Raw genomic sequence first — 26,309 nt, 5'->3', positions numbered from 1 at the left:
CGCTGGCAGAACCCCCATGCACGTCCCGAGCGCCTCGTCCTGGCCTGCCAAGGAGAAGGACTGCGGATAGGTTTCACAGGCAAAGGACATCTCACAGGCCTAGGGCGTGGGGCCGCGCTGCCTGAGGCGAGTTACCTGCACCACGGCCTCCTGCTGCCGCGCAGACCGCTGCCCGCCGCGGCCTGCGCCTCACGGCCTTGCCGCCCCCAAGAGCCCCGCGGCTCCTCTCAGCCCGCCGCCGCTGCCTCCCGGCCCCTCGCCCGGTCTCAGCTCTGGACGCCGCTGGGACCCCCGGGCCGGGGCCAGGGCCGGGACTCAGGCAACGCGACGGCGGGCTCTCGCTGGAGGGCGGGCCTCCCGTTGCCGCGCAACCGCCTCCTCGCCTCGCCGGGGACCGGCAGCCGTCTTACTCTCACCCGCGGTCGGCTGCGCGCTCCCATTGGCTGTCCCTGTGCTCCGCTCGGCTCCCATTGAGCGCCCGTCGCCTCTGCCGCGTCCTCATTGGCGCGCTGCCCTCTGGCCACGCCGCGTCACTTTCTCACACCATTTCCCCCGCCTTCTCCGTCAGCTGCGGACCGGCCAGGAGGCGGGACCTGGACGGTGGCAGCTGTGATTGGCGGGGGGAGCTGCCGCTCAGGGCGTGGACCGGTGGCCGGACAGCGGGGCTGCTTAAAGGCGCCGCACGCCGGCGCCCCGTGTTTTCCCCCGTGCGTGCGAACGGGTGAGAGTGCGGAGCGGCGAGCGACACCGGGAGCCATCGCCTCTGACAGGTGAGGGCGGCTCGGCACCCGGAGGCCCTTGGGCTGGACGGCGTGCGCCGCCGTCTTAGCACCGGGCGCCGGCCTCTGCCTCTCCCCTCAGCCGCGGCGGGGGGCGCGGAGCCGAGTGGGGGAAGCACGCGTGGGGCGGCGGGGCTGCGGAGCCGCCCGCGGGGTTGGAGATGGGTCGGCATAGCCGGCAGCGGTGTTTTCAGTGGATGCAAGCACGTTTGAAGTAGTGCCTGCAGTGCGGCAAGAGGAAGAAAGAAAAAAAAAAGAGAAGAAAAGAGGGGGAAAAGGAAGGAAGAAACAAAAAACCAAAGAGGTGTGTCTGGATGTCTCTTAACATAGGTGTTAGTCCGCACGCCGCGCCGGGCGCTGCTCCTAGCATCATGGAGCATCACTCGTGGCGTGGCGTGCGGCGCTCCCTGCCCGGGACAGCCGGCGAGGCAAAACGCTCTGTGAAAGAGCCGGCATCCCCGGTGCCGGGGGCTCTGGGCCCCGCCTCCCGTCCGGGGGGAGCCCCCCGGCTGGGTGAGCGGTGGTGGGCGGCTGCTGCGGGGCTCCGCCGGGCTCTGCCCCCGCCTCGGGGGCCACAAAGAAGCCTGAAAGCGGCGGCGCCCTCGGCGTGTCCCTTAATCGCCTCTGTGTCGCGACAGAGGCGTTCGCCCAAGCCGGGGAGGGCGGGGCGGGTGTGCACCCCTGTTCGCGCCACACCACCCCTCCCACCCCATCGCGCAGGGCAAAGGCAGGCGGTGCTGCCCCCGGGGATGCCGCCGCCTTCTTTCGTGGTGGCGTTTGTTGCACGGGTGTGGGCATCCCGGCACCCCCGCTACCCCTCCCATCCCCCCCGTGTTGCTAACGGAGTCGCGGTCTCGGATGTGCCCGGGGGTGCACCCGGAGGGAGGGTGCCTGGCATCCCCGCGGGGGAGGCGCTGCGGGTGGGTTCTTATGAATGAATTCAAGGTACCGTCTCTGCGGTTTGGTGTTCTTACGCATTTTGCCAGTCTCCCACGTAGTCCCATCCCATGGGTTCAGAGGTGAGCGGGACGCGGGGATGCCACGTTCACGCACGGTCCGTGCCGTGGCGAGTCGCAGCGGTCTGGGTAGAGGCAGTGACCTCTCGTGGCGTGAAGGGTGTCTTGCATGCACTGGGTTACCTGTAAATCTTTCGGCTTTGCGGGGAGGATAACTAGATGATGTCATAGCTGAAGCTGCCAGATCACCACTGTTCAACTTCTGAAAAACAGCCTGAAGTGGCTCTGCTTTCACAAGCAAAGTCTCTTCTCCAAGTCACCCAGAGGCAAAACGCCAAAGGGAGTTACCAATTGCTTTGCTTGCAGTAAATAAACAGGCTGGGTGCTTTTGAATTAAAAACTAAAGCAGGAAATAACAAAGTCAAATTATTGGCAGAATATTCTCAAATTCTTAACAAAAAGAATGGAAGCCACCAGTTGTTGTGGGAGAACGTATTTCTGGCAACACTAGCAGAAAGTAGTGGGTGTTTTATGCTGTTTATTCATTCCGTAGACAATCTTAAGGGGATGCAAAAAGCAGGTTTCTCATTTTTTTTATTCTAAAGCATTTGGGTTCTCAATCTTGTAAAAGAAGTAGCACGTCTAAGCACACTTTCATTTTCAGTAAAAAAATCAATGATGGGACGTTGTTGGCCGTTTGACCAGGAGAACAAAACGCTGTTTGTTTTACATCAAGTAAACAATTTTTTTTTCCTGTAATGACTGACTTAAGATGTCATATGTCTCATTCTCCTCACTGATGAGAGCAAGCTTATAAAGCAATGTTTCTCATTGCAGTACAGATAGCCCTGTCTGCTGCTATGTTAGGCGTATTTGTGAGCCTGGTATTTGGTGAGCCAGGAGAATACAATAGAAAGAGCCTCCTTTTAGTTGTCTTCTGCAGAAAGTTTTCTGATAAGAGAACTCTAGTGACTAATATGAATTAAATGCCAGTTTTGATATCAAACTTCTGTAAGGAGCAAGCACAGAGCAGAGTGTTTTCCTCAGCCCTCACCAACAATGCAAATCTCTTTGGCATACTGAGTTTCTGAACAACTCACTGCTCTGTTAAAAGCCACTCTTTTATGGCTGTAACAGGTCAAGTCCATTATGTGCTGCATGCATTGCCTTTTAGTGTACAACTTAAATAATATTAAGCCTCTGCAGCCTCTAACTTTCATCTTTCTGGCCTTTGGAACAGAAATGAGCTCTGCTCTGGGTACAAGGCTTGCCCTTAGGGAGGCTACCAGACACTGTGTTGAGCCAGCAGCAGTCTGTATTTCCTTTTTGTCCCCTTTAGAAGCAAGTGAGGTGTTTTGTGCCAGAAAAAGATGGACCCCAAAGTCCTTTTCCCTGCTGGTACCTTGGGATCTTGCTGTCTGTGGTGTGTCTGCATTCATATGGGAGCTGGAAAGCATTCTCCTTCTCCTCTGCAGTGCCTATGCGGACTTTGAGTAAAACACAGCACTTGGAGCAAGTTTTGGACCTCAGCGCTGCTCTCTGTCCCCAGGAGATGCATGTGACATCATCGTTATGCTGCTGAGAGGGGATATGAGCATTCCTCCACAGCTCCTGGGGAGTCTCCGGACCACCACCCTCTCTTCCCCGGCCATGGCTTTAGGAAAGCAGCGATGGCCACCCTATTTCTAACAGCGTAAACCTGCTGCTGTGTCATGGCAAATCCTTAATCCTGCCCACCAGCTTCCTGGAGGCAGAAATCACTGTTTTCCTTACTTTTTTTTGCAGTACTTTTTTTTTTTTTTATTTTGCAATCCAGCTAGTTTAAAACAAGAGATGGCTCTGCTTGCTGTGGCATAGTCATGCAAAAACCAAATGCAACTTACGAAACAAAATGCAAATAGAAGTGAGGTACCGCCAGGATGGAGTAGGCTGTGGCATGGGGTTAAAAAACCAGTTAAAAAAAAAGGGAATTTTGCGTACTGGTGGGTTTTATTTTAGTTTATTTGTGGGGGGGTTTTGCCGCCATGGTGCTCCTGGGTTGTATCCTGCAAGGTGGTAAAGGCAACAACGTTGTCACTGCCTCGGGGTGATGTCCCGGGGATGCAGGCAGCGCCGGCGCGGCGGGATGCTGAGCCTTAGGCAGAGGGCTGCGTGCCAGGAAGCCTAGCAGTGCTCTAGTATCTCCCTCGACGTCAGCCTTTTTAAGGTGCAGCTGCCCTCTAGGAGGAGGCAGACGCTGTCATACGTGTGTGTATATATATATATATATATGTACACGGGCGCTGCCCGTCCCTGCCCGCACTTCCGAGGGAGGGGCGGGGCGAGCTCCCTGCGCCTGCGCACTACCCTCTTGCCCGGGCCGGGCACCGCAATGCGCATGCGCGGCCCTCCGCGCCGGGACCCGGCCATGGGATTCCGCAACGTGTAAGGGACGGGTCCGCGGTCGTGGGAGGTAGGTGGGGGGGCCGGGTTCCGCGCTGTGGTGCGCCCACGTTGCGGGTGAGACGCGGTGTAACGCTTCCACGTTACTGCAGTGGATCTTCGCCGTCTCCTCGGCTGGGTCACGGGTAACCTTGAGGCGTTGGCGGGTGGGGCGCCCGGCGCCCTCAGTGCCCTCAGAGCGGCCGGCTCGGCGGGGGTGGGGGTGTAGCGGGGTGGCGGCGGCCTGAGGTAAAGGGCTTCGTGACGGGCTGGGTTAAGGGAGAAGAGGTCCCGGTCGCGTCCACGGGCGTGGGCGAGTGGACACGAGAGCGTGAGCTGAGGTGCCAGCAGGATACACAACGCGAAATGCGTTGTTCTCCTTAAAATCGTGGCAGTGCGCTCTGCAGCTCTTCTGCAGAGCTTCAGTAAGCAGTTCTAAATAGCCTGCTTCTCTCGTTGACACGTTTTAATGTGAATAAAGGCTACAAGAGAAATACTTAAAAATTAAACAGGTTATTTTAGGTATAGCATAGGTATGGTTGAAACTCTGTCAGAGGCAATCAAAGTGAATGGCGAGCCACGCGCTCTTACTTTGTCTTACAGGCTGAAAACAGTTCTAATGTTTTCCTAACACTTGTTTTATATGTGTCCTGTAAAGTTGTTATTCCTGCTTTATTCCTTTATGCAGCCCGTCGTGGTTTTATGGATGAAGTGGGGTAAGGTCAGTGTGACAGGACTTGCAGCTGAGCACAGAAGGGACAAGTTCCATCCTCTGTAGGGATGTAAGCAAAAGTGCAGGAAAATGGTGCCTGTCTGGGTGATAGGGAGAGGGTTAAAGTAATGGGACGTAGTACGTCCTAGAGTGTAGTATATCCTCAAGTGTAGTGACAGTAAAGTTAAGGGGTTAAAATAAGAACACTTGATCTATCAGAGAGAATCCCTGTGTGTTCATTTCAGCCTGTGAAATATTCCTCCAGGCCTGCTGTTAGGAGTTCCAGTGTTCTACAATGCCATAACAGAGTATGCTTAAAACAAACAAAAAACTCCAACCAAAAATAAAAAAAAAAGCCCCAAAAATTTCTGCTATGTTTGTTGCAACTATAAACAAACTGAAGTGACTTAGGTCACTTAGTTTAGAAATAAAAACAATTTTGAAGAGTACTGGCCTGTTTTAAGGCAGAGATTTCCTGCTAAGGAAAACTTTAAACTGAAGTTCTCAACTAGCAACATTTAAAAAAAAAATCCTGTGTTTCTAGCTTGGTTCTGTAAAATTGAGACTTTATGTATAAACAAAAGTAGAATAACAAACATTAATTTATCAAACACTTAACAATTGTTAAGTGTGTATTTTGCTTCAGTGAAATAACTTAGGCTTTCATGTCCAGGACTGAAATTTGTATTTTCACTTAAAAGTACTTCTTAATATAGAATGTTACAAAATTTCTAATGATGTTGACAGCATGCTTGGACCAAAGTCTCCCTGGACACAAAGGCTTGCCTTTTCAACTTGCTTCGTAGAATACCTGAAATTTAACTTTTTGTATAAACTACAGAAAATGGAAGTAGGTCTTCCAAAATGGATGTGAATAAATCAACTGTTTTTGTGGTTTTTCTTTTTTTCTTCTTAAAGATCTACCACCATGCCTGGGTCTCTTCCAGTGAATGCTGAATCCTGTTGGCCCAAAGATGTGGGAATTGTTGCACTGGAAATATATTTTCCCTCTCAGTACGTTGACCAGACAGAGCTGGAGAAGTATGATGGTGTGGATGCTGGGAAATACACCATTGGGCTGGGCCAGTCAAAGATGGGGTTCTGCTCTGACCGGGAGGATATCAATTCTCTCTGCTTGACGGTAGTTCAGAAGCTCATGGAGAGGAACAGCCTTTCCTATGATTGTATTGGGAGATTAGAAGTTGGAACGGAGACGATAATTGATAAATCAAAATCTGTAAAGACTGTCCTCATGCAGCTTTTTGAAGAATCTGGTAATACGGATGTAGAAGGAATCGACACCACCAATGCATGCTATGGAGGCACCGCTGCTCTTTTTAATGCCATTAACTGGATTGAGTCCAGTTCTTGGGATGGTAAGTTCAGGGTATTTTTTTGAAAAGTTACATCAATCTCTGATTCTGCCTTATAATGACAGTGTTCATGGTTAACCATATAAAACCCAGAGGCTAAGCTATTTTACTCTTCCGAAGTTTTTTTCTTAAATGCTCTGAACTAATTTGCCATTAGTTCAATTACAGTGCAAAAAATAACTATGTGGCTAATAATCACTGGTCTTTTCCTGTAAATTTCGGTGGCTGACAGGAAATTGAAACATGGAGGGGAAAGTCAGGATTGAAGAGCCCCTTAATCTTGAGGTCATGTACTCTTTAACCAAGGTCTAAAAATTGCTGCTGGTTATTAAAATGTGCTAGATTTTTGGCTATTTGTTATGGATATTTCTGTGTATTTTTCACAGGACGTTATGCACTTGTCGTTGCTGGAGACATAGCTGTGTATGCCACTGGAAATGCGAGGCCAACAGGTGGAGCTGGTGCTGTTGCTATGCTAGTCGGTCCAAATGCTCCTTTAATTTTTGAGAGAGGTTAGTCCTGTGAGAAAACAAATACCATTCAGCCAGATGACTGGATCCGTTCTGAAGCCTGTCCCCTGTTTTTTTGTGGGTTGCTGGAGGGTTGGATTAACTCCCACTAATGTCAAAAATTGTACTTTGTCTCCTCTTGCTCTGGGCTGACTTGGCCAAGTCCCGTTATAGGAGGCAGCAAGGAACAACTTGAGATGTTCCTATCTATTTCCTTGAGGAATTCTCCAATAAAATTGACAAAGAGCGGACTAGAGCTGAATAACACAGCGCTCTACTTTCAAGGCAAAACGATGAAAATCATTTGTTACTTGTGTTTGTCATGCTCAGTCCTATCATACTTAAGCAATTGAGAACTGTGTGAAACCTTACCCTAAAGGGCCTGAAGTGCTATGAAAACATACTTGACTGGGGCCAAATATTGCTTGTTTCCCCACATGTTAAGTGATGGATTCAAATTAACTCAAAGCAGCTGAATAAAGTAATTTTCAACTTCTGTCAACTTCTGTCCATCAGGGTTGCGTGGAACTCACATGCAGCATGCGTATGACTTCTATAAACCAGATATGGTTTCTGAATATCCGGTAGTTGATGGCAAGCTATCTATACAGTGCTACCTCAGTGCATTAGATCGCTGCTATACTGTCTATCGCAACAAAATCCACGCCCAGTGGCAAAAGGGTATGTAGCCTCACCTGATGATATTGCAAGATCTGGCAAATGCTGGAATGTGTAACTACACAGACAATGTATTTTCAACTTTTAGCATCCAATCCAAAGATTGGTATATGGGTCCCTTTCTTTGTGTGTTCTGAGGCGATTGAAGTGTTTGCTCTCTCCCATAAGAAATGTCTTATTTCTCTTCTGGTATGACTAAGTACCTGATAGTCAGGAAGCAGTAGTCTCTACAGGCTTTTGCTGGTATTACATATAATACCTTGCTTAAACACATGTTATTTCCCCCCTCTACCCAGGCTCTTAAGATGTTGAGGTTAATATTTAAATGTTATGTAACGATACTGATTTATTTTTTTTACCCCATATGTTTAGTAACTGCTTCACTCATATTAAGAAGCATAGGTGTGAAGATTACATAGTTAAATTAAGTAGATTATTTATTATGTCAAAATGCTGGGTTTAAATATGGAGATTCTGTTAAGCTTATAGCTTTTTCTTCTAGAAGAAGGGCAAACGTCGTTAGTTGGCGCAAAAAATCAGCGAGAAACTAATTTTTAGATAGAAGTAGCAGCCGTATCTTAAGTGAACTTGCCAGCAGTAGTTAGTCTTATGGTTGTCTCTTGCATGCTAATGTGTTATGATGACTGGTATCCTGCCACCCCCTATTTTATTTTTGTAGCTGAGGTGAGTACCAAACATAAGTTGTAACACAACATTTCTGTCACTTCCAGAGGGAACAGACAGACGTTTCACCTTGAATGACTTTGGATTCATGATCTTTCATTCTCCCTACTGTAAACTGGTACAGAAATCTGTGGCCAGACTCTTGCTGAATGACTTTCTCAGTGACCAGAACCCAGAAACAGCAAACGGTGTATTCAGTGGTCTGGAAGCTTTCAGGTGAGAATGGCTGCTGTTTTACTTATTCACATAATCTTATTCACATAATCTTAACTTGTTACGCATCCAAGGTGTGGTTTTACTTTCTGTTATTTTAGTAACTGTTTCTGAATTTTCTTTTTTTTTTTAATAGGGATGTAAAACTTGAAGATACATACTTTGACAGAGATGTGGAAAAAGCTTTTATGAAAGCCAGTGTAGAGCTCTTCAATCAGAAAACCAAAGCTTCATTACTTGTATCCAATCAGAATGGAAATATGTATACCCCATCAGTCTATGGTTGCCTTGCTTCTCTTCTGGCCCAGTAAGTATAAAATTGGAAAAAGTCATAGCTTTTTATATATAAGCACATAAAAGGTTTTTGTTTCAGGAAACCTTTTGTAAAAGCAGCGTCTAGCAAACCTTTACCTACTAGATTGCCCTAAGCAGAAAGACAAAAGTTAAAAAATTACTCTGTGCAGATAGCAGATTCAAAATTTCTGTGTCAGAAGCTGATCTGAAACAGCTCCTTACTGCCTTCCAAAGTAGGATCTTATTTGTAAAGTGGTGTCTTTTCCCAGACTCAGTCTTCTCCCCTCCTCTCCCAAACAAAAAAACCCCAACCAAAACCACTCCACTGTAGTGGTAAAGAGAATCAGAATGCCTTCTCTGTTTCACTATAATAAAGAAAGCCAAATTAAATTAGTGTTTACTTAACAATATTTTTTTGCAGTGATAGGATTTTGCAAAATTGTGTTAAGTTCAAACTTAAAAGCCATTCGCCTTAGATCCTTTATTCTGACTTCGCCTTCCAAGATGTGGTATTAATTTTAGGCTTTAGGTCACTTAAGAATGAAAATTGGCTGCCTTCTAGATAATCTTATTCTGGGCATTTCTTTGCTTTATTTTGCTTAGGCAGCTTTGCAACTCATCACATAACAGCAGTGTTTGAAGTTTTGTTTTTAAAAGTCATTATTTAAGCACATAGCATGCTAAATGTGTATTGTAGTCAATATGTATTTGCTGGCTGCTTTTTCTAAGCCAGCTGCAGTTTCTAGTTATTTAAAATTGGCACTTTGGCTTAATTCTCACTTTAAAGAACTGTTGCTTTATTCGCAGGTACTCCCCAGAGCAGCTCGCAGGACAGAGAATCAGTGTGTTCTCGTATGGCTCTGGTTTTGCTGCTACACTATATTCCATCAGAGTTACACAGGATGCCACTCCTGGTGAGTTAGAGATGATCACTAACTCTCTTGCACAGCTTGCCTCTAAATGGTTTGTTACACTACTGACCAGCATAAGTAAACCAGAGTAATGCATAATAACAGTAATGTTAAACCGAAGATGTTCCAGCTCCAGGGAAAGTTTCAAGTCTTTCCTTATGCAAATAAATAATATTCTTCAAACTCTGCTAATGTTTTGATTGAGTAGTTGGGAATTTTTTTAAATTACTAAAAGTTCAGCCTCTGTAATGCAAAATATTTTGAATGGGCTTGAAATGCTAACATGCTAGTGTGCAGTTCTCAGCACTGGTGCTACCTTACATGATGGTTTTATATTGTAGGTTCTGCACTGGACAAAATAACTGCCAGCCTCTCTGATCTCAGAACAAGACTTGACTCAAGAAAATGTGTTGCACCTGACATCTTTGCTGAAAACATGAAGATTAGGCAGGAAACGCATCATTTGGGTAAGAAATTCATGAATATAAATAATTTCTAGTCTTACAGCAAAATGCTTATCACTTAATTCATGTGACTTTTAATGATTAGGGTGTATAATGAAGGAAATGTCCAACCCTTTCAACTTCTGCGTAACCAGTGTACATTGGCCCAGTGTAGCCGAAATGAAAATGTAGGCTGCTTTTTTAATGTTTTTCTACATCCAAACTGCAAAGGTCTGCATTGTGTAACGCTCTCACCAGAAACCGACTAATAGCGTGTTACTGGCTTTTTTACAGCCAACTATATTCCACAGTGTTCAGTAGAAGATCTCTTCGAGGGAACATGGTACCTTGTGCGTGTGGATGAAAAACACAGGAGAACTTATGCGCGGCGCCCACTCGTGGGTGATGGGCCTCTGGAGGCAGGAGTTGAAGTTGTCCACCCAGGCGCTGTTCATGAGGTGAACACTCAGCACTCTTTTAAAGTTTGATACAAATGGTGGAACAGTTTATGTGTTTGTCTTAGCATGTGCATGTATGTTAAAAGAGGAAGTGGTTTAACAAGTTATATTAAATACTTTGTTAACATGTGTAACATACAAGCCAAAAGTAAAAAACTGAACATGGGATTTTAAAAAGTACATTTCATCATAACAAGAATGAAACAAGAACAAACCGGCACTTTTCACATAATCAGTTTGCATGAAGCATGACCGATTTGATTGACTTCAGACCAAGCTGTCCAGCATGGCATGAGTGTTGTTTGAGAGTTGGACTAGCCATAAAGTATGAATGTCTGTGAACTAGAAAATTGTATTTAATGGTTTTTTTCCCTTCTTCTTAGCACATCCCAAGCCCTGCTAAGAAAGTGCCAAGAATCCCTGCAACAACAGAACCTGAAGGCGTTACTGTTGCCATTTCCAATGGGGAGCATTAAGATACCTCTGTGAGGTGGGGAATGAAACAAGGTGTGAGGGTAGGGTGAGAGAGAAAAAGGATTGCAGTAGTGCAGAAGTTTCAGTGTACAGTAGTACTTCATTGGAGCATGGAAAAACTGTTTAAGCTTCTTGAAAAGATTTGTCATAATGTGGCGTGCTGATATTTATAGTATTTTCAGAACACTAAAATCATGAATATACTGGAGATGGAGGGACTTGCCAGGGGCTGCGTGGATTCCTTAACATGTCTGAATTTTTTTAATTGCTGAGTAGTAGCTGTAGTCTTATTACAAGGGTTTTGTATGCAGAATCTTCTGCTTGCTCTTCCCATGTAAAATGACTTGAAAGCTAAACTGTTAAGTTCTTCTTATACTCAAGTGTGTGGTAGAATACTCCACGCTTTTAATGTTAGGGTTCTCAGTGCCTTGACAGTAACCAGTCAATCTTCTGAATACTGCACTTCTCTTTCCCTTTATTGCCTTCCCTTTCTTCTCCCAGTCTACCTCCCATCACCCCATTGCTTTGTGAAGGGTATAGAATCAAGGAACACTCATTGCTGGAATAGAATATCTCTCTCCTGTTAAAATGACTGGATCAAGAACAGCTAGACTGACAGGTTTTGGTTTTCTTCTAAGAAACTCTGACCTACTGTGTTAGTTACTATGTAGTTCCTCCTAACATTATATTATGTGTTTTATACATGCATTATAAGTCACAGCAGCCTGGGAGGAAAGAGGAAAAAGAAGGGAGGTAGTAATTTTTTTTTCTTCTAAAGACCATAAAGGGTATAATTCTTGGGTTTGTTGATTTGGCACCTTTTTAGGATTGTTTAGTAGAAGTATTTAAGGCAGTAGAATTTTCAAATTAAACTTCTAGCTATTATGGAGCTGTTTTAATTGGCAAACGAAGGGAGGAAGCTTACTTTGTCTGGAGCTCTGGCCTCTATTCTTTATATAATACATTTCTAAAAGACTATTTCTAACTTTGAATTTGGCTTTGTACTTTGAAGTCCTTTCCACTGTTCGTAATACTGTAGGCATGGGGTCTTTTATTTCTTTCCTGCCTCTCCCCTCCCCTGCCACCCCCCCCCCCCGTGTTGTTTCCACCCCCCCACCCCCCCCAGTATGCAAGCTGAAAGCTATCCATTTTGCAGGTGGTAGATATACAATGCTAATGGGGAGTCCATTCTGGTGAATTTTTAAAGCCCAGATTGGAAATGAACTATGACATGAGCCTTGTAAGCTTGTAATATATATTTAAATTGAGCTAATGTACAGAATGAAGTTTTGTTGAATTTTGTTCCTTTGCTAATTCTACAAAGCTACATTATTTAATATAAAGTAGCAAAACCTGATTTGTCTGTTAAATTACAACTTTTTTGTGTGTAATGAAGTGTTTGTATTATCTGTCACTCTCTAGGATTTGATAACTTGCTGTATTTGTACAGTCAAGCCTTGGTAAAACAGTTGTTTATTATAAATTGATGCATACTAATCTCTTTGTTCTGCTGAAAATGATGGAGCAATGATGCATGATGATAGTGTTTGCAAGTATTTTGGTTTAGGTTGCCCTTGGGAAACTTATCTTGGCACCAGAAAAACAAATTGCCATGGAACAAAGTCCACTGCTGGCAGTGGACAAGCCAAGAAGTGAGCTACTGGCACAAAGTTAACCACAGGGAACTCACGGTCTGTGAGGCTGATCCTTTATTAAAATAAAGTTTGAGATATTTGAAACTTGTTGGAGTAGTGCTGACTTGTTGGGTTTTCAGGGTGCATTTTTTTTTCTTTAACAGGAAAGAAAGAGGAAAGTAGCCCTGTGAAAACCCGAAGTTGTGGGTTCACAAGCTGTGTGGACCTTCTGAATCTTTAATTCTATTCCAAGAGTGGAAAGAAAGGGTAGCTTAGGCTGGTGCAAAACAATTATTTCAGGGCTGTGTTTCAAGATAACTTAAATCTGTTCATATGGAAACTGTTTATAGTGGAGGAATTCATTCCCAGCTTATGAAATACAATTAATCTTTATTACTGTCTTAGGAAAGATGGCATTGTTTTATCCCCCTCAGAAAAACTGAAGGGGGATTGTTTCTTGCTTTGGACTTACCTGAGCCTCACTGAGTCCAGTTTACCATGGGTGGCTTTTCAGAGTCATTCTTGTTGCTCATTTATATTAGTCCTTTTAAAGTCAACTGATCATCTCATCAGTCCCTGTAATAGATAAGGCATCCTGCCCTTAAATTTGAAAGTACCAGGTGTACCTCTCTAAACCCTATATTAGTTTACTTGCCTTATCTAAATCATATAGGCTCTACCTGTCAGCTTAGGCATGTCCACTGTGTCTGCTCAGAGAAGGACAGCTACTGTACTTTTCTACCATTTGCATTGGACGTGATGGTGTTGAAGATTAAAGTACAAAATAAGCAGTTAAAGCTGAAGGTAGGAGTATCCACATCTTGGTGATGCTCAGAACAATTGGAGTTGTCAGGCTATCCAACTTTTAACTTGCAGTGGTCAAGAGTATCAAAATCACCTTTTTACCAGCCTTTGTTGCCAAAGTAGCGTGGCAGGAGTTACTACAAGCCTGTAATGCTCAATATATAATCGGATTTTTATTATTGGTTGCATTCAGCTTACTGATACCTAGTGCTAAAGCAATTTGAAACTACATGAGTTTTGGAGTACATTTAAATCTTTCTTTATTGGAGTGCAACTGAAATCCAAGCAGTTCTAGACTGTCAGAATTGTACAAGTAGTGGAAGGTGTCGGGAGGTTAGGAGATGGTAGCCCAACCAGCTACGCACTGGGAATTGCAACCACACCTGCAGGGTTAAAGCATCATATCCTAACTTGCCTTTCTGAATTGTGACAAATCAGGAATGTTGGTCGACAACAGCATTGCTGGTTCTTTAAATAAAAATAATAATTAAAAAAAGCTCTGATGTACATTTTATCATATTTAATTTGCTGAAGAAGTTTTAAAGAAGAATTTGCAGTTGTTTAGATTATGGTCTGGTTTCTGCTTAAACTTAGTCCTGGTTTGCAGTGATAAAGTTCTGTCAAGCTAAGGTAAAACTTTTCAAGCAGTTAGCTGTTATATACCTGTACTGAGAATATCCTAAGCGTGTTAAATGCAATACTATTTGATCTTTAAAGGTCACCTTACTTGTTTCAATTACTGGGGCTCTTGCACTGGCCATGCCATGTCTCTGGAGCGAGGGACAAACAAGTGCATGCAAACTCCGTATTTGAGCGCTTCATTGCAACTTGAGAAATACAAAGGAGATGAGGCATTTTTGGTTTATTCAAAAATTACAAAAATTGTCACACCAGAACTTGTGAAAAGTTAATAAAACTCTAAGTGTGCTGAGTATAAATCCTGCAGTGCAATTTATAAAATAGAACACAGCTTGGATGTATGCTTCATCCCACTGTAAGAACTGATTCCTCTCCTCAAGTCTTGCTCTTTGGGGTCTGGATGGGACATGATAGGAACACATTCAACTGCCCTTTTCTTCTGTACTTTGTGCAAAACAATTCTGTAGACCCCTGTTATTGAACTGCGTGCGTCTCTTCCTCGGTTATTTTGAATGTGCTCTTCTGTGATTCCCAGATCTTCCAGAATATTTTTCACCTCAATTTCTTCCTCTTTCAGTGTACTGATCTCTGATAAATACTTTGGATCCAGTTTAAACGGATGTAGAGGTTTGGGGTACTGTATTCCTTGCATCCATTCACTGTTCATAATAAGTTTGACAGAATATCGTTCGGTGGGTACTGGCTGAAGGACTCCTTTTATCAGTTTCTGGCAAGTTTCTGAGAGGCAGGGAGGCAAACTGTATGTCCCTTCAAGAATGCACTTTTTCAGTTTGGCCACTGTATCTGCCCGAAATGGCATGATACCTGTCGTCATAAAGTATAACAGGATTCCCAGCGCCCAGATGTCCACGTAAATGCCAACATAGTTTTCATCTCGGAAGAGTTCAGGGGCAGCATAAGGAGGAGAGCCACAGAAAGTATTTAAAGTTTCATCTCGTTTACTTATTGTGCTGAATCCAAAGTCTCCCACCTTAACACAGGTGTTACTGGTGTAGAACACGTTTTCCGCTTTCAAGTCCCGATGAATGATATTATTCTCATGCTGTAGAATAAGAGGAAAATTTGGTATTAGCTTGTTCACAGGAAAGTTCTCAAGTGTCTAGCTGTTGTCATCAATTAACACACAAGAGAAAGGGAGTATCTTGGACAAAGTAGAAAAAAAAAAAAGCATTGCAATGGAATTGAAAAGTTAAAGTATTTAAACAAATTTAACTTAATTCTCTACTGATACAAAAACAATAGGTGGAGAAGCTGGGAAGAAGGATGCCAGGTTTTTTTAAGAATAGCAGTGTCTTGCTAACTAATATCAACTATTTACTAAAGCAGATTTTTACATGAATGCAGATTTGGCATTACAGCTAATCCTACAAGACTTGGTATCTGCACGTGCAAAATCTGCATTTTTGTCAGAATGCTTGCTTTTGCAGTTTCTGTAGTGATGTAAGTAACACAAAATAATTTCTTTTTAACTAATTCTATTTTAGTTTATATTGTAAGCTTGTGGACTTACGACATGAAAGCATTTAGTTCACCAAGTGAATGTAATCATAGATAAAGTAAGTTGCAACAATTCTGTTGTGTGACCTAATGTCCTACGAGGAACTGGTGGTGGCAGGAAAAAAAGATCACAGCCTTGTGACTGATATTTCATGTTGTTGCAGGACAGCAAGTTCAGTGGTGTCCTCTAGTTTTAGAAATCTAAAATAAATACATAGTCACTTGTACTTTTTCCCTCGGAAATGGCAGTAGTAGCCAAGGACTCAAACTGAGTTTGCTCTGCTTAGTGGCAATATACCTGTCTTGATTAGGTAAGGATTTAGAGTCATCTTTGAAGTAACTAGGAGGAATGGGTGTGTTTGAGCACTCTCTGCCCTACCGTTTGACAAAACAAGGTGTATGTGTCTGGAGGTGATAAGGACTTCAGCACTGTAAGACTTTTAAACTGTCATTGATAACAAGCAGGGACCTTATGTCCTCATGTGGACAGGCAGCAGTGAGATGGGATTTAAGTAGCCTGGATTTGATGGCTTAGCAAAAGTGAAATGTTTTGCAGAAGTCTGTGCGTACAAGTGAAGAGGTTGGCCAGCTTGGTAGTCTGAGTTTAATGCTAATAAATAGATGCGATCTTGAAATGTCAAGTAAGTTCCAGTAGCTGCTGAGTACCTGTCCTGTGGAAAAGGCATTGAAGCTAATCCACCACTTACAGGACATAGGATCATTTTGTCAAAATACATGAAAAATGCATATTCTTTATATGTGCCACGAGCAGTTTGCAATGCAGTTCCTAGATGTCTGACTTGGGAACATCCTTGCTTTTGACTGCCTGAGGCAGGAGACTATGAGCCACCGGAGGGCACCCTGAACCAAGTTTAACAAAAAATATTGCTTCTCAAACTTGCAGAACAGTCTTTCCATGATTTTATGCTGTTGTTTGAAGTAGCTATAGTTACTATGCAAAGTTCAGAGGAGATGGTACTGAAGTAGGTAATTGCTCCTTTTCTGCCTTTAGAAGATGCTTTGGGCTCTACACAAATAGCATCATCCTAAATCCAGTTGCAATACTGAAGACCAGCAAGGGGAAGGGACTTGCTGGGTGTTAACTTCACAGATTTGTGCCAAAGCAAGGACCAGGAATTAACTGTCATAAGTGCCAGTCTCCCACATTCATTATTAAGCAAGCTGGATGTTTGCAAGAACTAACAAGCCTCTCCTCTGAAACACTTTCTTCTAGCAGAAGAGTGATTGATCCTATGTTTTGAAATAGCTGGAGGGAAGAAATGAAGCTTTGTTAGCTGGTGTCTGTGGCAACTTAAAGCAGATTAGGAGAACACTGTTGCTAAAGGGATGGTTCCACCCACCAGGTGTTCCCAGTTCAGTCTCCTGCCAAAAAGAGAGGCACTAACTTGAGTTGGATGTGAAAGCTCTCTCAGATACCTTTAAGACAGGTCTTCCCTAGGTGTTTTGCTCTTCAGAAGTGTGGGCCTGAAATCTCAGTAACAGTAAACCTACTAGTTGAAAACCAAAAGATACATCCACAAAATCTGCTAGAGTAGTGAGGGGCAACGTGCCTGTGGAAGAAGAGGAACTTACCATGTGTTTGACAGCAGACACAATCTGGGAGAAGATTATTTTACACTCTGTTTCTAGCAGCTTCCCTTCTGTACTGATTTTAGTGAAGAGCTCTCCACCTCCTGCATACTCCATCACCAGGTGCAGTTTTGAAAGCGTCTCCACCACTTCATACAGTCTGATGATATTTGGGTGGTGCAGTTTTTCCATGCTAGATATCTCACGGGATAGCAAACGTTGAGTCTTCCGGTCTAGTTTTGTCTTGTCCAAAATTTTAATTGCAACTTTCTCTGAAAAGAAAAATGGGTTTCCATGTTGTTAACACAATAGGTACAAATGGTAATACTCTTTACTTACAACAATGATTGGTTATAGAAGTGCAATAAGATTTCACCTCTGATCAGTATAAATTAAGCTGCAGAGGCCTGCTAAGCCCTGCAATCTTTCACGCACACCCATGCTCCTTTCTGTCTTACAGCATCCTGCTCCCTGCTGAGGTGGCTGAAGGCTGGTAGAGCATTGCAACGACTAATCAAATCATCTGCTGTTATAGTGTGCTCTGCTGCTGTCAGGCTAGCACGTGTCTGATGGCCGCAGTTACAGCATCTACTTTCGGTGTCTCATGCTGGTAAAGCGTGCCCTTTCTCTTGCATTGTTAGCCTGGTGCTCTTCAGGTGAGCTAGGCCTGAGCCTGGTACTTGCAGACTAATGGTGGTGTCAAATTTAGGTGTTTTGTTTCGGAGCAGACAGACGAATTTGGGGATAATTTAGGGCCTCTGGCTATAACCCTGCAAGTTTATAATGGACAGGTGTTTCAAAGTGGGTGCGACTTATAGAACTCTTCCCTAACTTCTTTCCCATATCTCCACAAATTCTCAGTGACCAAAATCAGTGTTGTAGAGGTTTGTCTTTCTCAGGAGAGCCGTGTCAGTTTTTCCACCACGTTCACGCATGAGTAGTTCTTGGTACTGTACAGAATACAGGAAAAGTAATGTTTTTACTTAATATTGTAAAGTTACTTAAGTTTAGTATTTCAACGTATCTAAAGGAAGTGTTAAGGATACATATGCACATATCTGTACAGATCAAGAAAACTCCATGTTTGGTATATTTACCTGTCTTAGTAACATACATGCATAAATTGATCCCCCTACTCAAGTGCAGCAAATGCGATTCCTCTGAAAGGTGCTGAATTATCCCTTGACGTGCCTATTTTCAGAAGGAGCCCTATGAATGCTGAGCATAGGGCAGTCTTCCCCATGCTGCTCCTCTCTGACCTGTTCCGTGCTTTCTAGTGAGCCCCTTAGGAAAGCAGGTACCTACTCCTGCCTGGTGTTGATGGTGGCGTGGTGAATCGGGAGGAAACGCGGCTATTGGATGGTAACAGCACACGACACTGATCCTGGCAGAGCTCTGACTGCTGATCTAGGGGTGAAAGACTAAAGCCCTGGTCACATTGGTAGCACATTGATCACCTAAACGAAGAGAAAAGAGCATCAGCTCGCAGTAGGTAACATTTGCACAACTAAATGCTTGGATACTACAGGGATAACAATTCTTACAATCTTAACTATGTAATTGCATCATCACATCTTGATTTATAAAAGTTGGGGGCATTTGGGCTTTAAAAAAAAAAATCTTCAAGGTTAAATTCCTTCCCTTTCCTTTTGCTGGAATGTACTATTCCTCCTGGACAGTTTTCCTTGCAAAGTTTTGAAAGGAAAGGGAAAAAAGAAAAAAAAAAAAAAAAAGGTTTAGAACTGAAGGGCCTGATCCTTGTCACACACCACCATAAATCAGGACCAAGCCCCTTTAAATCTACATTATTGCAGTTGCATATGCATGATATGCAAAGAAAAGCAGCACACCTAAAGTGTAAAAAACCCTACACCTTCCTTGTCTTTTTTGAACTTGTTCTCTCTGCTTCCGAAAAATGTTTGGTTTACAAATCTTGTATTATCCTTGCTTGGCAGCAGTGCTGAACAGAAGGACATTTTAGCAGGCAAAAATTTACCAAAATACTAAAACTGAGCAGCAAGAAGTTTTGATTGACTCTACACAGTGTATGTTGAGGTTTGAAGAGCTAGCTGAAATCTAAATAAGTTAGGAAAAGGTTAAGAAATAAATTCGGGAAGAAGTGGTGCATGCTACGATGGCAAAAGGAAACAAAATACAAACAGAACCCACGTTAATATTGCTTTAAAAAAAGCAAACTAGATGCCTGGATATTCCTGCCTTTGCAATTGATGTTTCACATTAGGCTGGCTTTTTACTAGCTGTAAATTTTGGCTGCTCTTAATTGCATCTATTCTTCTGTGCTCTCACAGTACATTTGTCAGGTGGAAGGTATGTAAAATAAAGGTTACACAGAGCTTAGGAACCTAGTAGTCCTTAGCAAGGAACTCTGCAGGTCTCTGGAGAAAATCTCTGCCAAAATTCAGGTTAATAAAGTGGGTAATGCTCCTGAATAACCAAATACACATCATAGCACCAAAAATTTTCCTGCATCCTCTAAGCAACCAAGACAAGGTTCTTCATCCAGTGTGATCCTGCAGGTTTTTGTTTCTCCCTGTAGAAAACTTTTTTCATGTATCCTGTTGCAACAGATCACAAAGGCTACAGAAGAGCACACACATGTAATTGTCACAGAAGCTTATCTTAGTAAAGGACAAGATTGTTTTCTTTTTTTAATATAGGGTGACATGTAAGGAGGAAGACCATACTTAGAACTTAACACTATGACAGTAACTGAAGAGCTGAACAGCCCCCTGACACATACACTTCCCCCTACCACAGGGACCCGAACACCATGAATAATGAAGCCTTTGTATTTATATAATCAGCAAAAAAGAGACATGTACTCATTAGTACTGTGCAGGAATATCACTTCAATACCAACACAATGATGTGCATCTACTGGAAAAAACAGAATCCTCTTTGTGGGCGGTGGTGTGTGTGTATGCATGCATGCCTGTGCGCATGTGTGTGCACACATGTGCATGTTCCTATTCTCCTATCCACATACCGTATTTTATGGGGACTGACAAGCTCACAGGCAGAGATGAGTCAGAAGATGTTTATGACAGTGGCAAACTTAGTACTGAGAAAAGAACTCCTTGCCCAGTGAACATTTTAACCAAAAAAGCTACTAACAAACCAAGGAAAAATAACTTAAGAAATTTCTGGTGAAAAACAACCTTTTCAAGAAAAAAAATTATGGTTTTGGTATGTAGTTTGTCCAAGTTTACTGTATTCACTGAAGTTCAAAATTTTTCAATCACCTCTATTCAAATGCTAAAGTAACTTGTCTCCTAAGTAAGTTCAACAGGTAAAAGGTTCATCCAGATCAAATTTATAACTTCATTTCATTAACATTCCTCCTGTTCGCAGTACAGGAACAGCATTTCCTCCAACAGTAAGCACAAGACAGTTTTCTCTGGAAGGAAAAAAATCAAAGAACAGAAGAGGAAATAACTTGCTGTGGGTCAAATAGAACAGATGCTTTTCTGAAACAAGCAAAAATCCACACTAAGTTAAAGGAACCATTAGGCATAGGCAGGCTTAAATTTGGAAAAAAATAAATACCTTCAGTTCCCCACTTTGATTTCCAGTGCAACAACTGCTGCACACAAGGGATAAATGCAAGCTTTCACACCTCTGCGGTCTGGGCTAAAAGAGGTGGTTAGAGAAAATGATAACAGATAATATGGCATGAAGGCTTTGGGGCGTATCTCATTCTCTCCCCTGTAAGATGATGGAGGGAAGGAGAGTCAATCAAATTGGAAAGGAAAGACTATGAGAAATAAACAAGATGATAGTAGTGTACAAAAATGTGGGGAAAACTAGTCATCCCTGAGGGAAAACAAGAACAGTTTCTATTATTGTCAGTCACTTAGAGGCAGAAGAAACAGGACAGTTCTTAGTTATACTTATAACTGAAGTGTTTGCTGCAGTTACCCAGCCTTTCTAGTTCTTCCTAGAAGGAGCATATAGGGTGCTTTTTCTGTACTTAAAAATAATGGACAACTCAACACAAACCCCGGGTTGGCTGTACCAGAGCTCATTTCCTTGCACCTGCTCAGCGCACACCTCTAGCCCTGTCCCAGCTTTTTACAGTAATGAACCACCTGAAAATGAATCAGTAAAGCAGGCATAAAATTTCTCACCAAAATTACTGTGACCAGATAAAAGCCTTATCCATACTAGTAAAACTTGCAATGAAACAAAGGAAGCCTTGCTCACTCTGCGGGCAGGAGCATGCCTAGCCAGGCTGCCCCAGGGGTTTACCACCTACAGCCCTGCAGTCCATGAGCTGGGGCAGGGAAAAGGGCAGATGGACAGGACGAGTTGTAGGAGGGGAGGCACAACACCATGCTTCAAAGTGTGGCATGTTTGAGCCATGGGACGAAATGTGTTAACTCCATGAAGTGCGGAGATGATTTTTTCTTGTAATAGCTGCGATCTAGAGAAAATGTTTCTAGTTCCTTTAAAGCATTTATCTGTGACTCTGCCTATAGATTCACTCAACAACAAAAAAAGACACATACAAACTATGTGTGTATTTAAGGTTCACACAGCACCTTTCTTCCCAAAGAGGTCCATTTGTGCATGTGCAGAACTGAGGCGCTCAGCTTGCAGATAACCCACACAGTGGTGCCTACCTTTGGTTAGGGAATGAATTCCAAGCTTCACTTGCGAGAAATTCCCACTTCCTATTTCTCCTCTGACTCGATAGAAGCCAATTCTCTTTCCCAAGGTTAATTCTTTCACCACTTTTTCATTCTGGGACATATCCTGCATTAGTTTCTCAAATGGGGTCAGCCTGTGCTGCCTGCCCTCTTCATCTCCTCCATAGCACTCTGGGTGTCCATCATCTTCTCCACTGTCCTCACGATGCCACCTGGAATAGCGGTGTTTTCCAAGACTTCCTCCATTCACATATCCTGTTGTCATAGTCTATAGGGTAATCACTTCCCCATTGAACAAGATGTCCTGGTAAGGAGTTCAAATGACAGAATTCTGTATGAATATATACTCCTGCACATACTGCACTCCATGATAAACTCAGCAAAAAAAGCAGCTTACTGAAAGTCCAAGGATTAGTTTGGAAATTACTTCAAAAAACACATCTGGCATATCTACATATTGCAGTTTTGTTCAAAATCAGAGATAAAAATGGAAGCTGTTTACATCCATCTCTCACTAACTGATTTAGCATGTCAGGATCTTCATCTACAAGGTAAAAGAGGCTTTGCAATTAAAACTGTAAACTTCATGCAAGAAAGCGGCGAGTTGCTCACTGTCTGTGCAGTACATTTGACACATGCAAAACATTTGACACAGATTTTCAGGCTTTGGCTTGCCGCTTTGAAAACTAACTTGATAGATAAAGGTCAAACAAATAGCTGATTAACTGCTTTGAATAAATCCAGATGATTCCAGTTCGTTTTGAATAGCTGACCTTAAGAGCGTAGTTCTCCTTGAATCTGGCACCAGTCCAAGAGCTGAACGTAGGGTTTCACTTTGATTCATTCTTCAGCCTATGAGCTTGTCACAGTGCCTTGGAAATGTCACTGTGCCTTGAAGACTTGCTGTAAAAAGTTTGTTGCCCCTCTGTTTCCTTCCCATGGCAGGTTTAACAAAGCAACTGATCCTGGAAAATGACAGGAAAAGCATAATCTGTGCACCAGGCAAAAGAAATGCTGCGCCTCAGTATCCCTGCAGTCACATGGCAGGACAATACAGGATTAAGTAACTGCAATGTCACGTTAACCCTCCTTTATTTAGATGAGCTTTCTTTAACGCCTTGAGCCTTCTCAAAATTTTGCCAGACGCATGGTGTGCCTAAGCAGACAGATGAAGAAAGTCATTAAAACCTTTACATAACAGCCATACGCTTCACTAAATGACAGCACACCACATACGACTTCACCAATTTAACTGTTTGCTTGGCAGCATAGATGAAGAAGTCCTTATTCTAAATGCACACGCAATCACTTACCTTTAAAGCAGTACACCATTTTTTTTCTTCTTTACCTTTCTTCTTTAACCTTTAAAAATAGGAGTTGATCAGCAACTGCTAATCATGCAGCCGCGTGCCTGAGGGTGGTGAGCTGGGCACGGAAAGCTCTGAGATAGCGCAGGCGGTGGCAATGCTCACCTCCCCTGCTCTCAGCCTGCAGCACCACCTGACTGACGAATGTTGGAGACACCTCGCTGCTGTCGTGTACAGATTCACCACACTGAGAGGGAGAGAATTAGACCAGTAACTCAATGCCTGGAGCTTAGGGAAGGTAGACGGTCACCTAAGGTGCCATGCTAGAAGAGAGCATGTGACACTGCCAGGTGGAGCTGCCCTCTAAACCCCAATCTCCTGCATGAGCAAGAGGAGGAGAGGCCAAAGGCACCACAGAAGGGCAAAGAAAAGGCAGCTGGCCACGATTTCATTAAATGGGAATTGGAGTGGCACAGAAGCTCTCTGCTGCTTCTACAGAGAAGCCTAGGTGACAGACCCAGCCTCTGGGAAGTTGCTCTTTGCTCTGAGATGCATGTGAGTGGGTTTGCAAGTCGGTTCATCTCTCCGTGCTGTGGCCAGGTGGCCAACAGCTCTTCCCAGGGACAGAGGCAGAGACCTTGGCTTCTCCTCACCCTAAGGCACAGGAGGGTCTGTCACTTCTCCCTGTCACTTCTCTGAGCCAAGGATGCTTCTCATTGCATGTGGTGCAAACGTAGGCTGACAGAGTTTATAACTGGAATGGAGGGAGAATGTACTTGTTCCATGATGCCTTTGAACTCTCGTTACTCTTTTTGTTTTACTCCTGTTTGAAGAAAAGGGCTGTCTTCATGGCTGACAGAAAAAGTATAAATAATAATAATAATATTAATAATAATATGTTATTCTCTGAATAGAGTCAAAACCCTGACCAATACTGTATGTGTGCAACAACTATTGGCCAAATCCTGGAATTGTTAGTAGGGGAGAGACTGAGTGGCAGCTGAACAGTGTCTTCAGCATTCTTCCATCAAACCAGCTTCATTTAGCACCAACCAAATGTTCCCTCTAACTTTATTATTTGATACCAAGGAACAAAAAATTATGTGGAAGGACACTCCCTCCCCAAACAAACCCAAACCTTACATTCTCTATTTGTTCTTCCTCATCTGGGGAAAGGATGATTTCTTGCAGGATTGCTTGAATTCTGGCCCATAGTTGCTTTCTGTTTTAAATTGTTTCGCACCACGATTTTAAGAGTATTTTAGTTAACCAAAAACTTCATATATGAAACTCAACTACATTTCACAGCTTTAACAGTGGATGGCACTCTGGCAGAGCAAGGCTTTTAGAAGCCACTTGTCCTCTGTAAACCACCACAGTGATTCAGATATTAGAGAGGCCAAACTCTGTTCCCATTCTGCTGTTTGATCTTGAGGAAAACCACAGCAGCTCTGGCTGTCCATACAAAAGGTCTGGAAAACGCTGTGAGCAATGTCAGAGGTGCCACGTACAAGCTACAAACTATTATTTAACTGTCTTTGGATAGGCAGTGACATCTTCATCACCCTACCAAAGAACAGCTGTAGCTTATGGCTATAGCCTGAGCACTCCAGAAGGACACGTATGGGCAATTCTGCTCTTGCAGAAGGAGAAACACAAAACTACTACAGAAGGAAAAAACCAAAACAAACCAAAAAAACCCAGGATGCTCCAGATAGCTGAGTCTTATGAATGCCACTCTATTCAGGACTAGAAGTTACCCATCTAAAGACCATCTTCTGCAAAAATAATCAGGGCCTTTGCAGTTAACTGGCTGTACAGAAAGCGCTGACTGCGTAAGAAGGATTTCCTTCAAAAAGAGCTATACAAACCCCTCCTGAATACATTCAGTAAAGGCAGAGAAGGCAGCCAGCCCAGTCTATGTGAAATTCAGTATCATGAACACATCACATGGGAATGCCAAGACCTTTAGGGAACAGGGGTGTCAAGAGAAGGGCAAAACTGCATTAAGGCATCAGCACATGGCTCTTCCAGAATTTGCCCCTGCCAAATTTCTCCTAGGCTCAACATGCTCATCTTTAGAGCACAGCCTACCATTAATCTCCCTTTCAGGCTTCCCACTAATTGTCAACCCTGCAATCTCCTGGCACTTTGCCAACTGGCTAGGTTTCCCCTGTCTTTTAAGATGAGCTATTTCAGTATTCCTGGTGCTAGCAGAACATATACCATCTATTTATGGCCTGCGTTCCTTCCTGTAATCTAAACCAGTAAAATCCTCCCTGATATCACACAAAAGGGCACTGACTGCAAAAGAAAATAATTCTAAGAGAGAAACAAGAAACAAGGAAATCAGAAGCCATCCAAATACAATGAAGGACAATTTTTTCTTTTCCCCCCCAATCTGGCTGGCTAGTGACCTGAAAAACCTCAAGAGAATTTATCTGCCCAAATGATTACTTTAAAAAACAAAATAAACAAGCAAAAGGAAAAAAAAAAAACCAAACCCCACACTACAAAAAGGAACACAAGACAGAGTAAATAAAGGTATCAATCCTTTAAGACCCATGCCAACACAACACAGCTCTCGCTTAGAGTTGGTTTTTAAATATTTCCAGATACTGATGTTCTGGTCCAATTCTAAGAAGTGTTAAATACCCTCAAGGCTTCAGCTGCAGGCTCAGTTTAAACCCTGCATCACAGCTCTAAGGAAATTTAGAATGAAAAGAAAAAAGATCAAACCAAAAAAAGAGATAACTGGATATACACACTTTGGTTCCTAAAATCTCATCTTGGCAGGTAAATAAAAGTGACCTGGTTTTAAGAAGCTTTGAAAGGAGCACATAGAAGCAGCTAGATCAGAGCTCCAAGCACTGTTTTGCAACTTGGTCTCTTATTAAGCCTGTCTTTCGGAGAGGCAAAAAAAATTCAGCTTAGTGTGCTTAAACTGCTGCAGCCCCTATTCCAGTGAACACGAAAGAAGTCACACTGGATGGTCTCCTACCACTCAAATCCTCAGAGTAACAGGTGTTTTGTTTATGAGGATGCCACTGGATATTGCAACACATTCACTAGAGTCCCCTTTTCAGCCCCTCTGCTGTCTAGCCTGAGGAGAGCAGGATTTTGGAGGTATTTACCTAGGGCAGGAGATTAGCTCGATTTCTTTGACTTTCCTTGAAAAACAGCTTGTCTCCTGTTTAGTACATTATATGCATTGCAAGCCAACTGTGGAACCAACCTGAATT

At 43.3% G+C, this 26,309-nt stretch overlaps 2 protein-coding genes across 4 annotated transcripts; one reads left to right on the top strand and one right to left on the bottom strand.

Moving 5' to 3' along the window:
* Nucleotides 1-614: 614 nt before the first annotated feature.
* On the top strand, nt 615-12,644 carry HMGCS1 (3-hydroxy-3-methylglutaryl-CoA synthase 1). 3 transcript variants are annotated; one of them, XM_054808917.1, is made up of 10 exons: nt 615-770; nt 5,787-6,244; nt 6,628-6,753; nt 7,267-7,431; nt 8,160-8,328; nt 8,462-8,632; nt 9,427-9,533; nt 9,872-9,997; nt 10,268-10,431; nt 10,815-12,644. In XM_054808917.1, exons 2-10 carry the CDS (start codon nt 5,797-5,799, stop codon nt 10,905-10,907), a joined length of 1,569 nt encoding a protein of 522 aa, XP_054664892.1. In that variant the 5' UTR covers nt 615-770; nt 5,787-5,796; the 3' UTR covers nt 10,908-12,644. The 3 variants fall into 3 exon arrangements, with proteins under 3 accessions (XP_054664892.1, XP_054664891.1, XP_054664893.1); XM_054808916.1 differs by lacking the exon at nt 615-770 and adding an exon at nt 4,118-4,159; XM_054808918.1 differs by lacking the exon at nt 615-770 and adding an exon at nt 4,128-4,187.
* A 1,651-nt stretch (nt 12,645-14,295) lies between these two features.
* NIM1K (NIM1 serine/threonine protein kinase) lies at nt 14,296-22,025 on the bottom strand. Its single transcript, XM_054808924.1, has 3 exons — nt 21,734-22,025; nt 17,094-17,362; nt 14,296-15,045 (listed from the first exon to the last, which is right to left on the bottom strand). Exons 1-3 carry the CDS (start codon nt 22,023-22,025, stop codon nt 14,296-14,298), a joined length of 1,311 nt encoding a protein of 436 aa, XP_054664899.1.
* Nucleotides 22,026-26,309: the final 4,284 nt, after the last annotated feature.

This window comes from Grus americana, chromosome Z (genome assembly GCF_028858705.1).
Source record: "Grus americana isolate bGruAme1 chromosome Z, bGruAme1.mat, whole genome shotgun sequence".
Lineage (NCBI taxonomy): Eukaryota > Metazoa > Chordata > Aves > Gruiformes > Gruidae > Grus > Grus americana.
The sequence above is the reverse complement of the archived record's forward strand: the minus strand, read 5'-3'. Positions and strand labels throughout refer to the sequence as shown.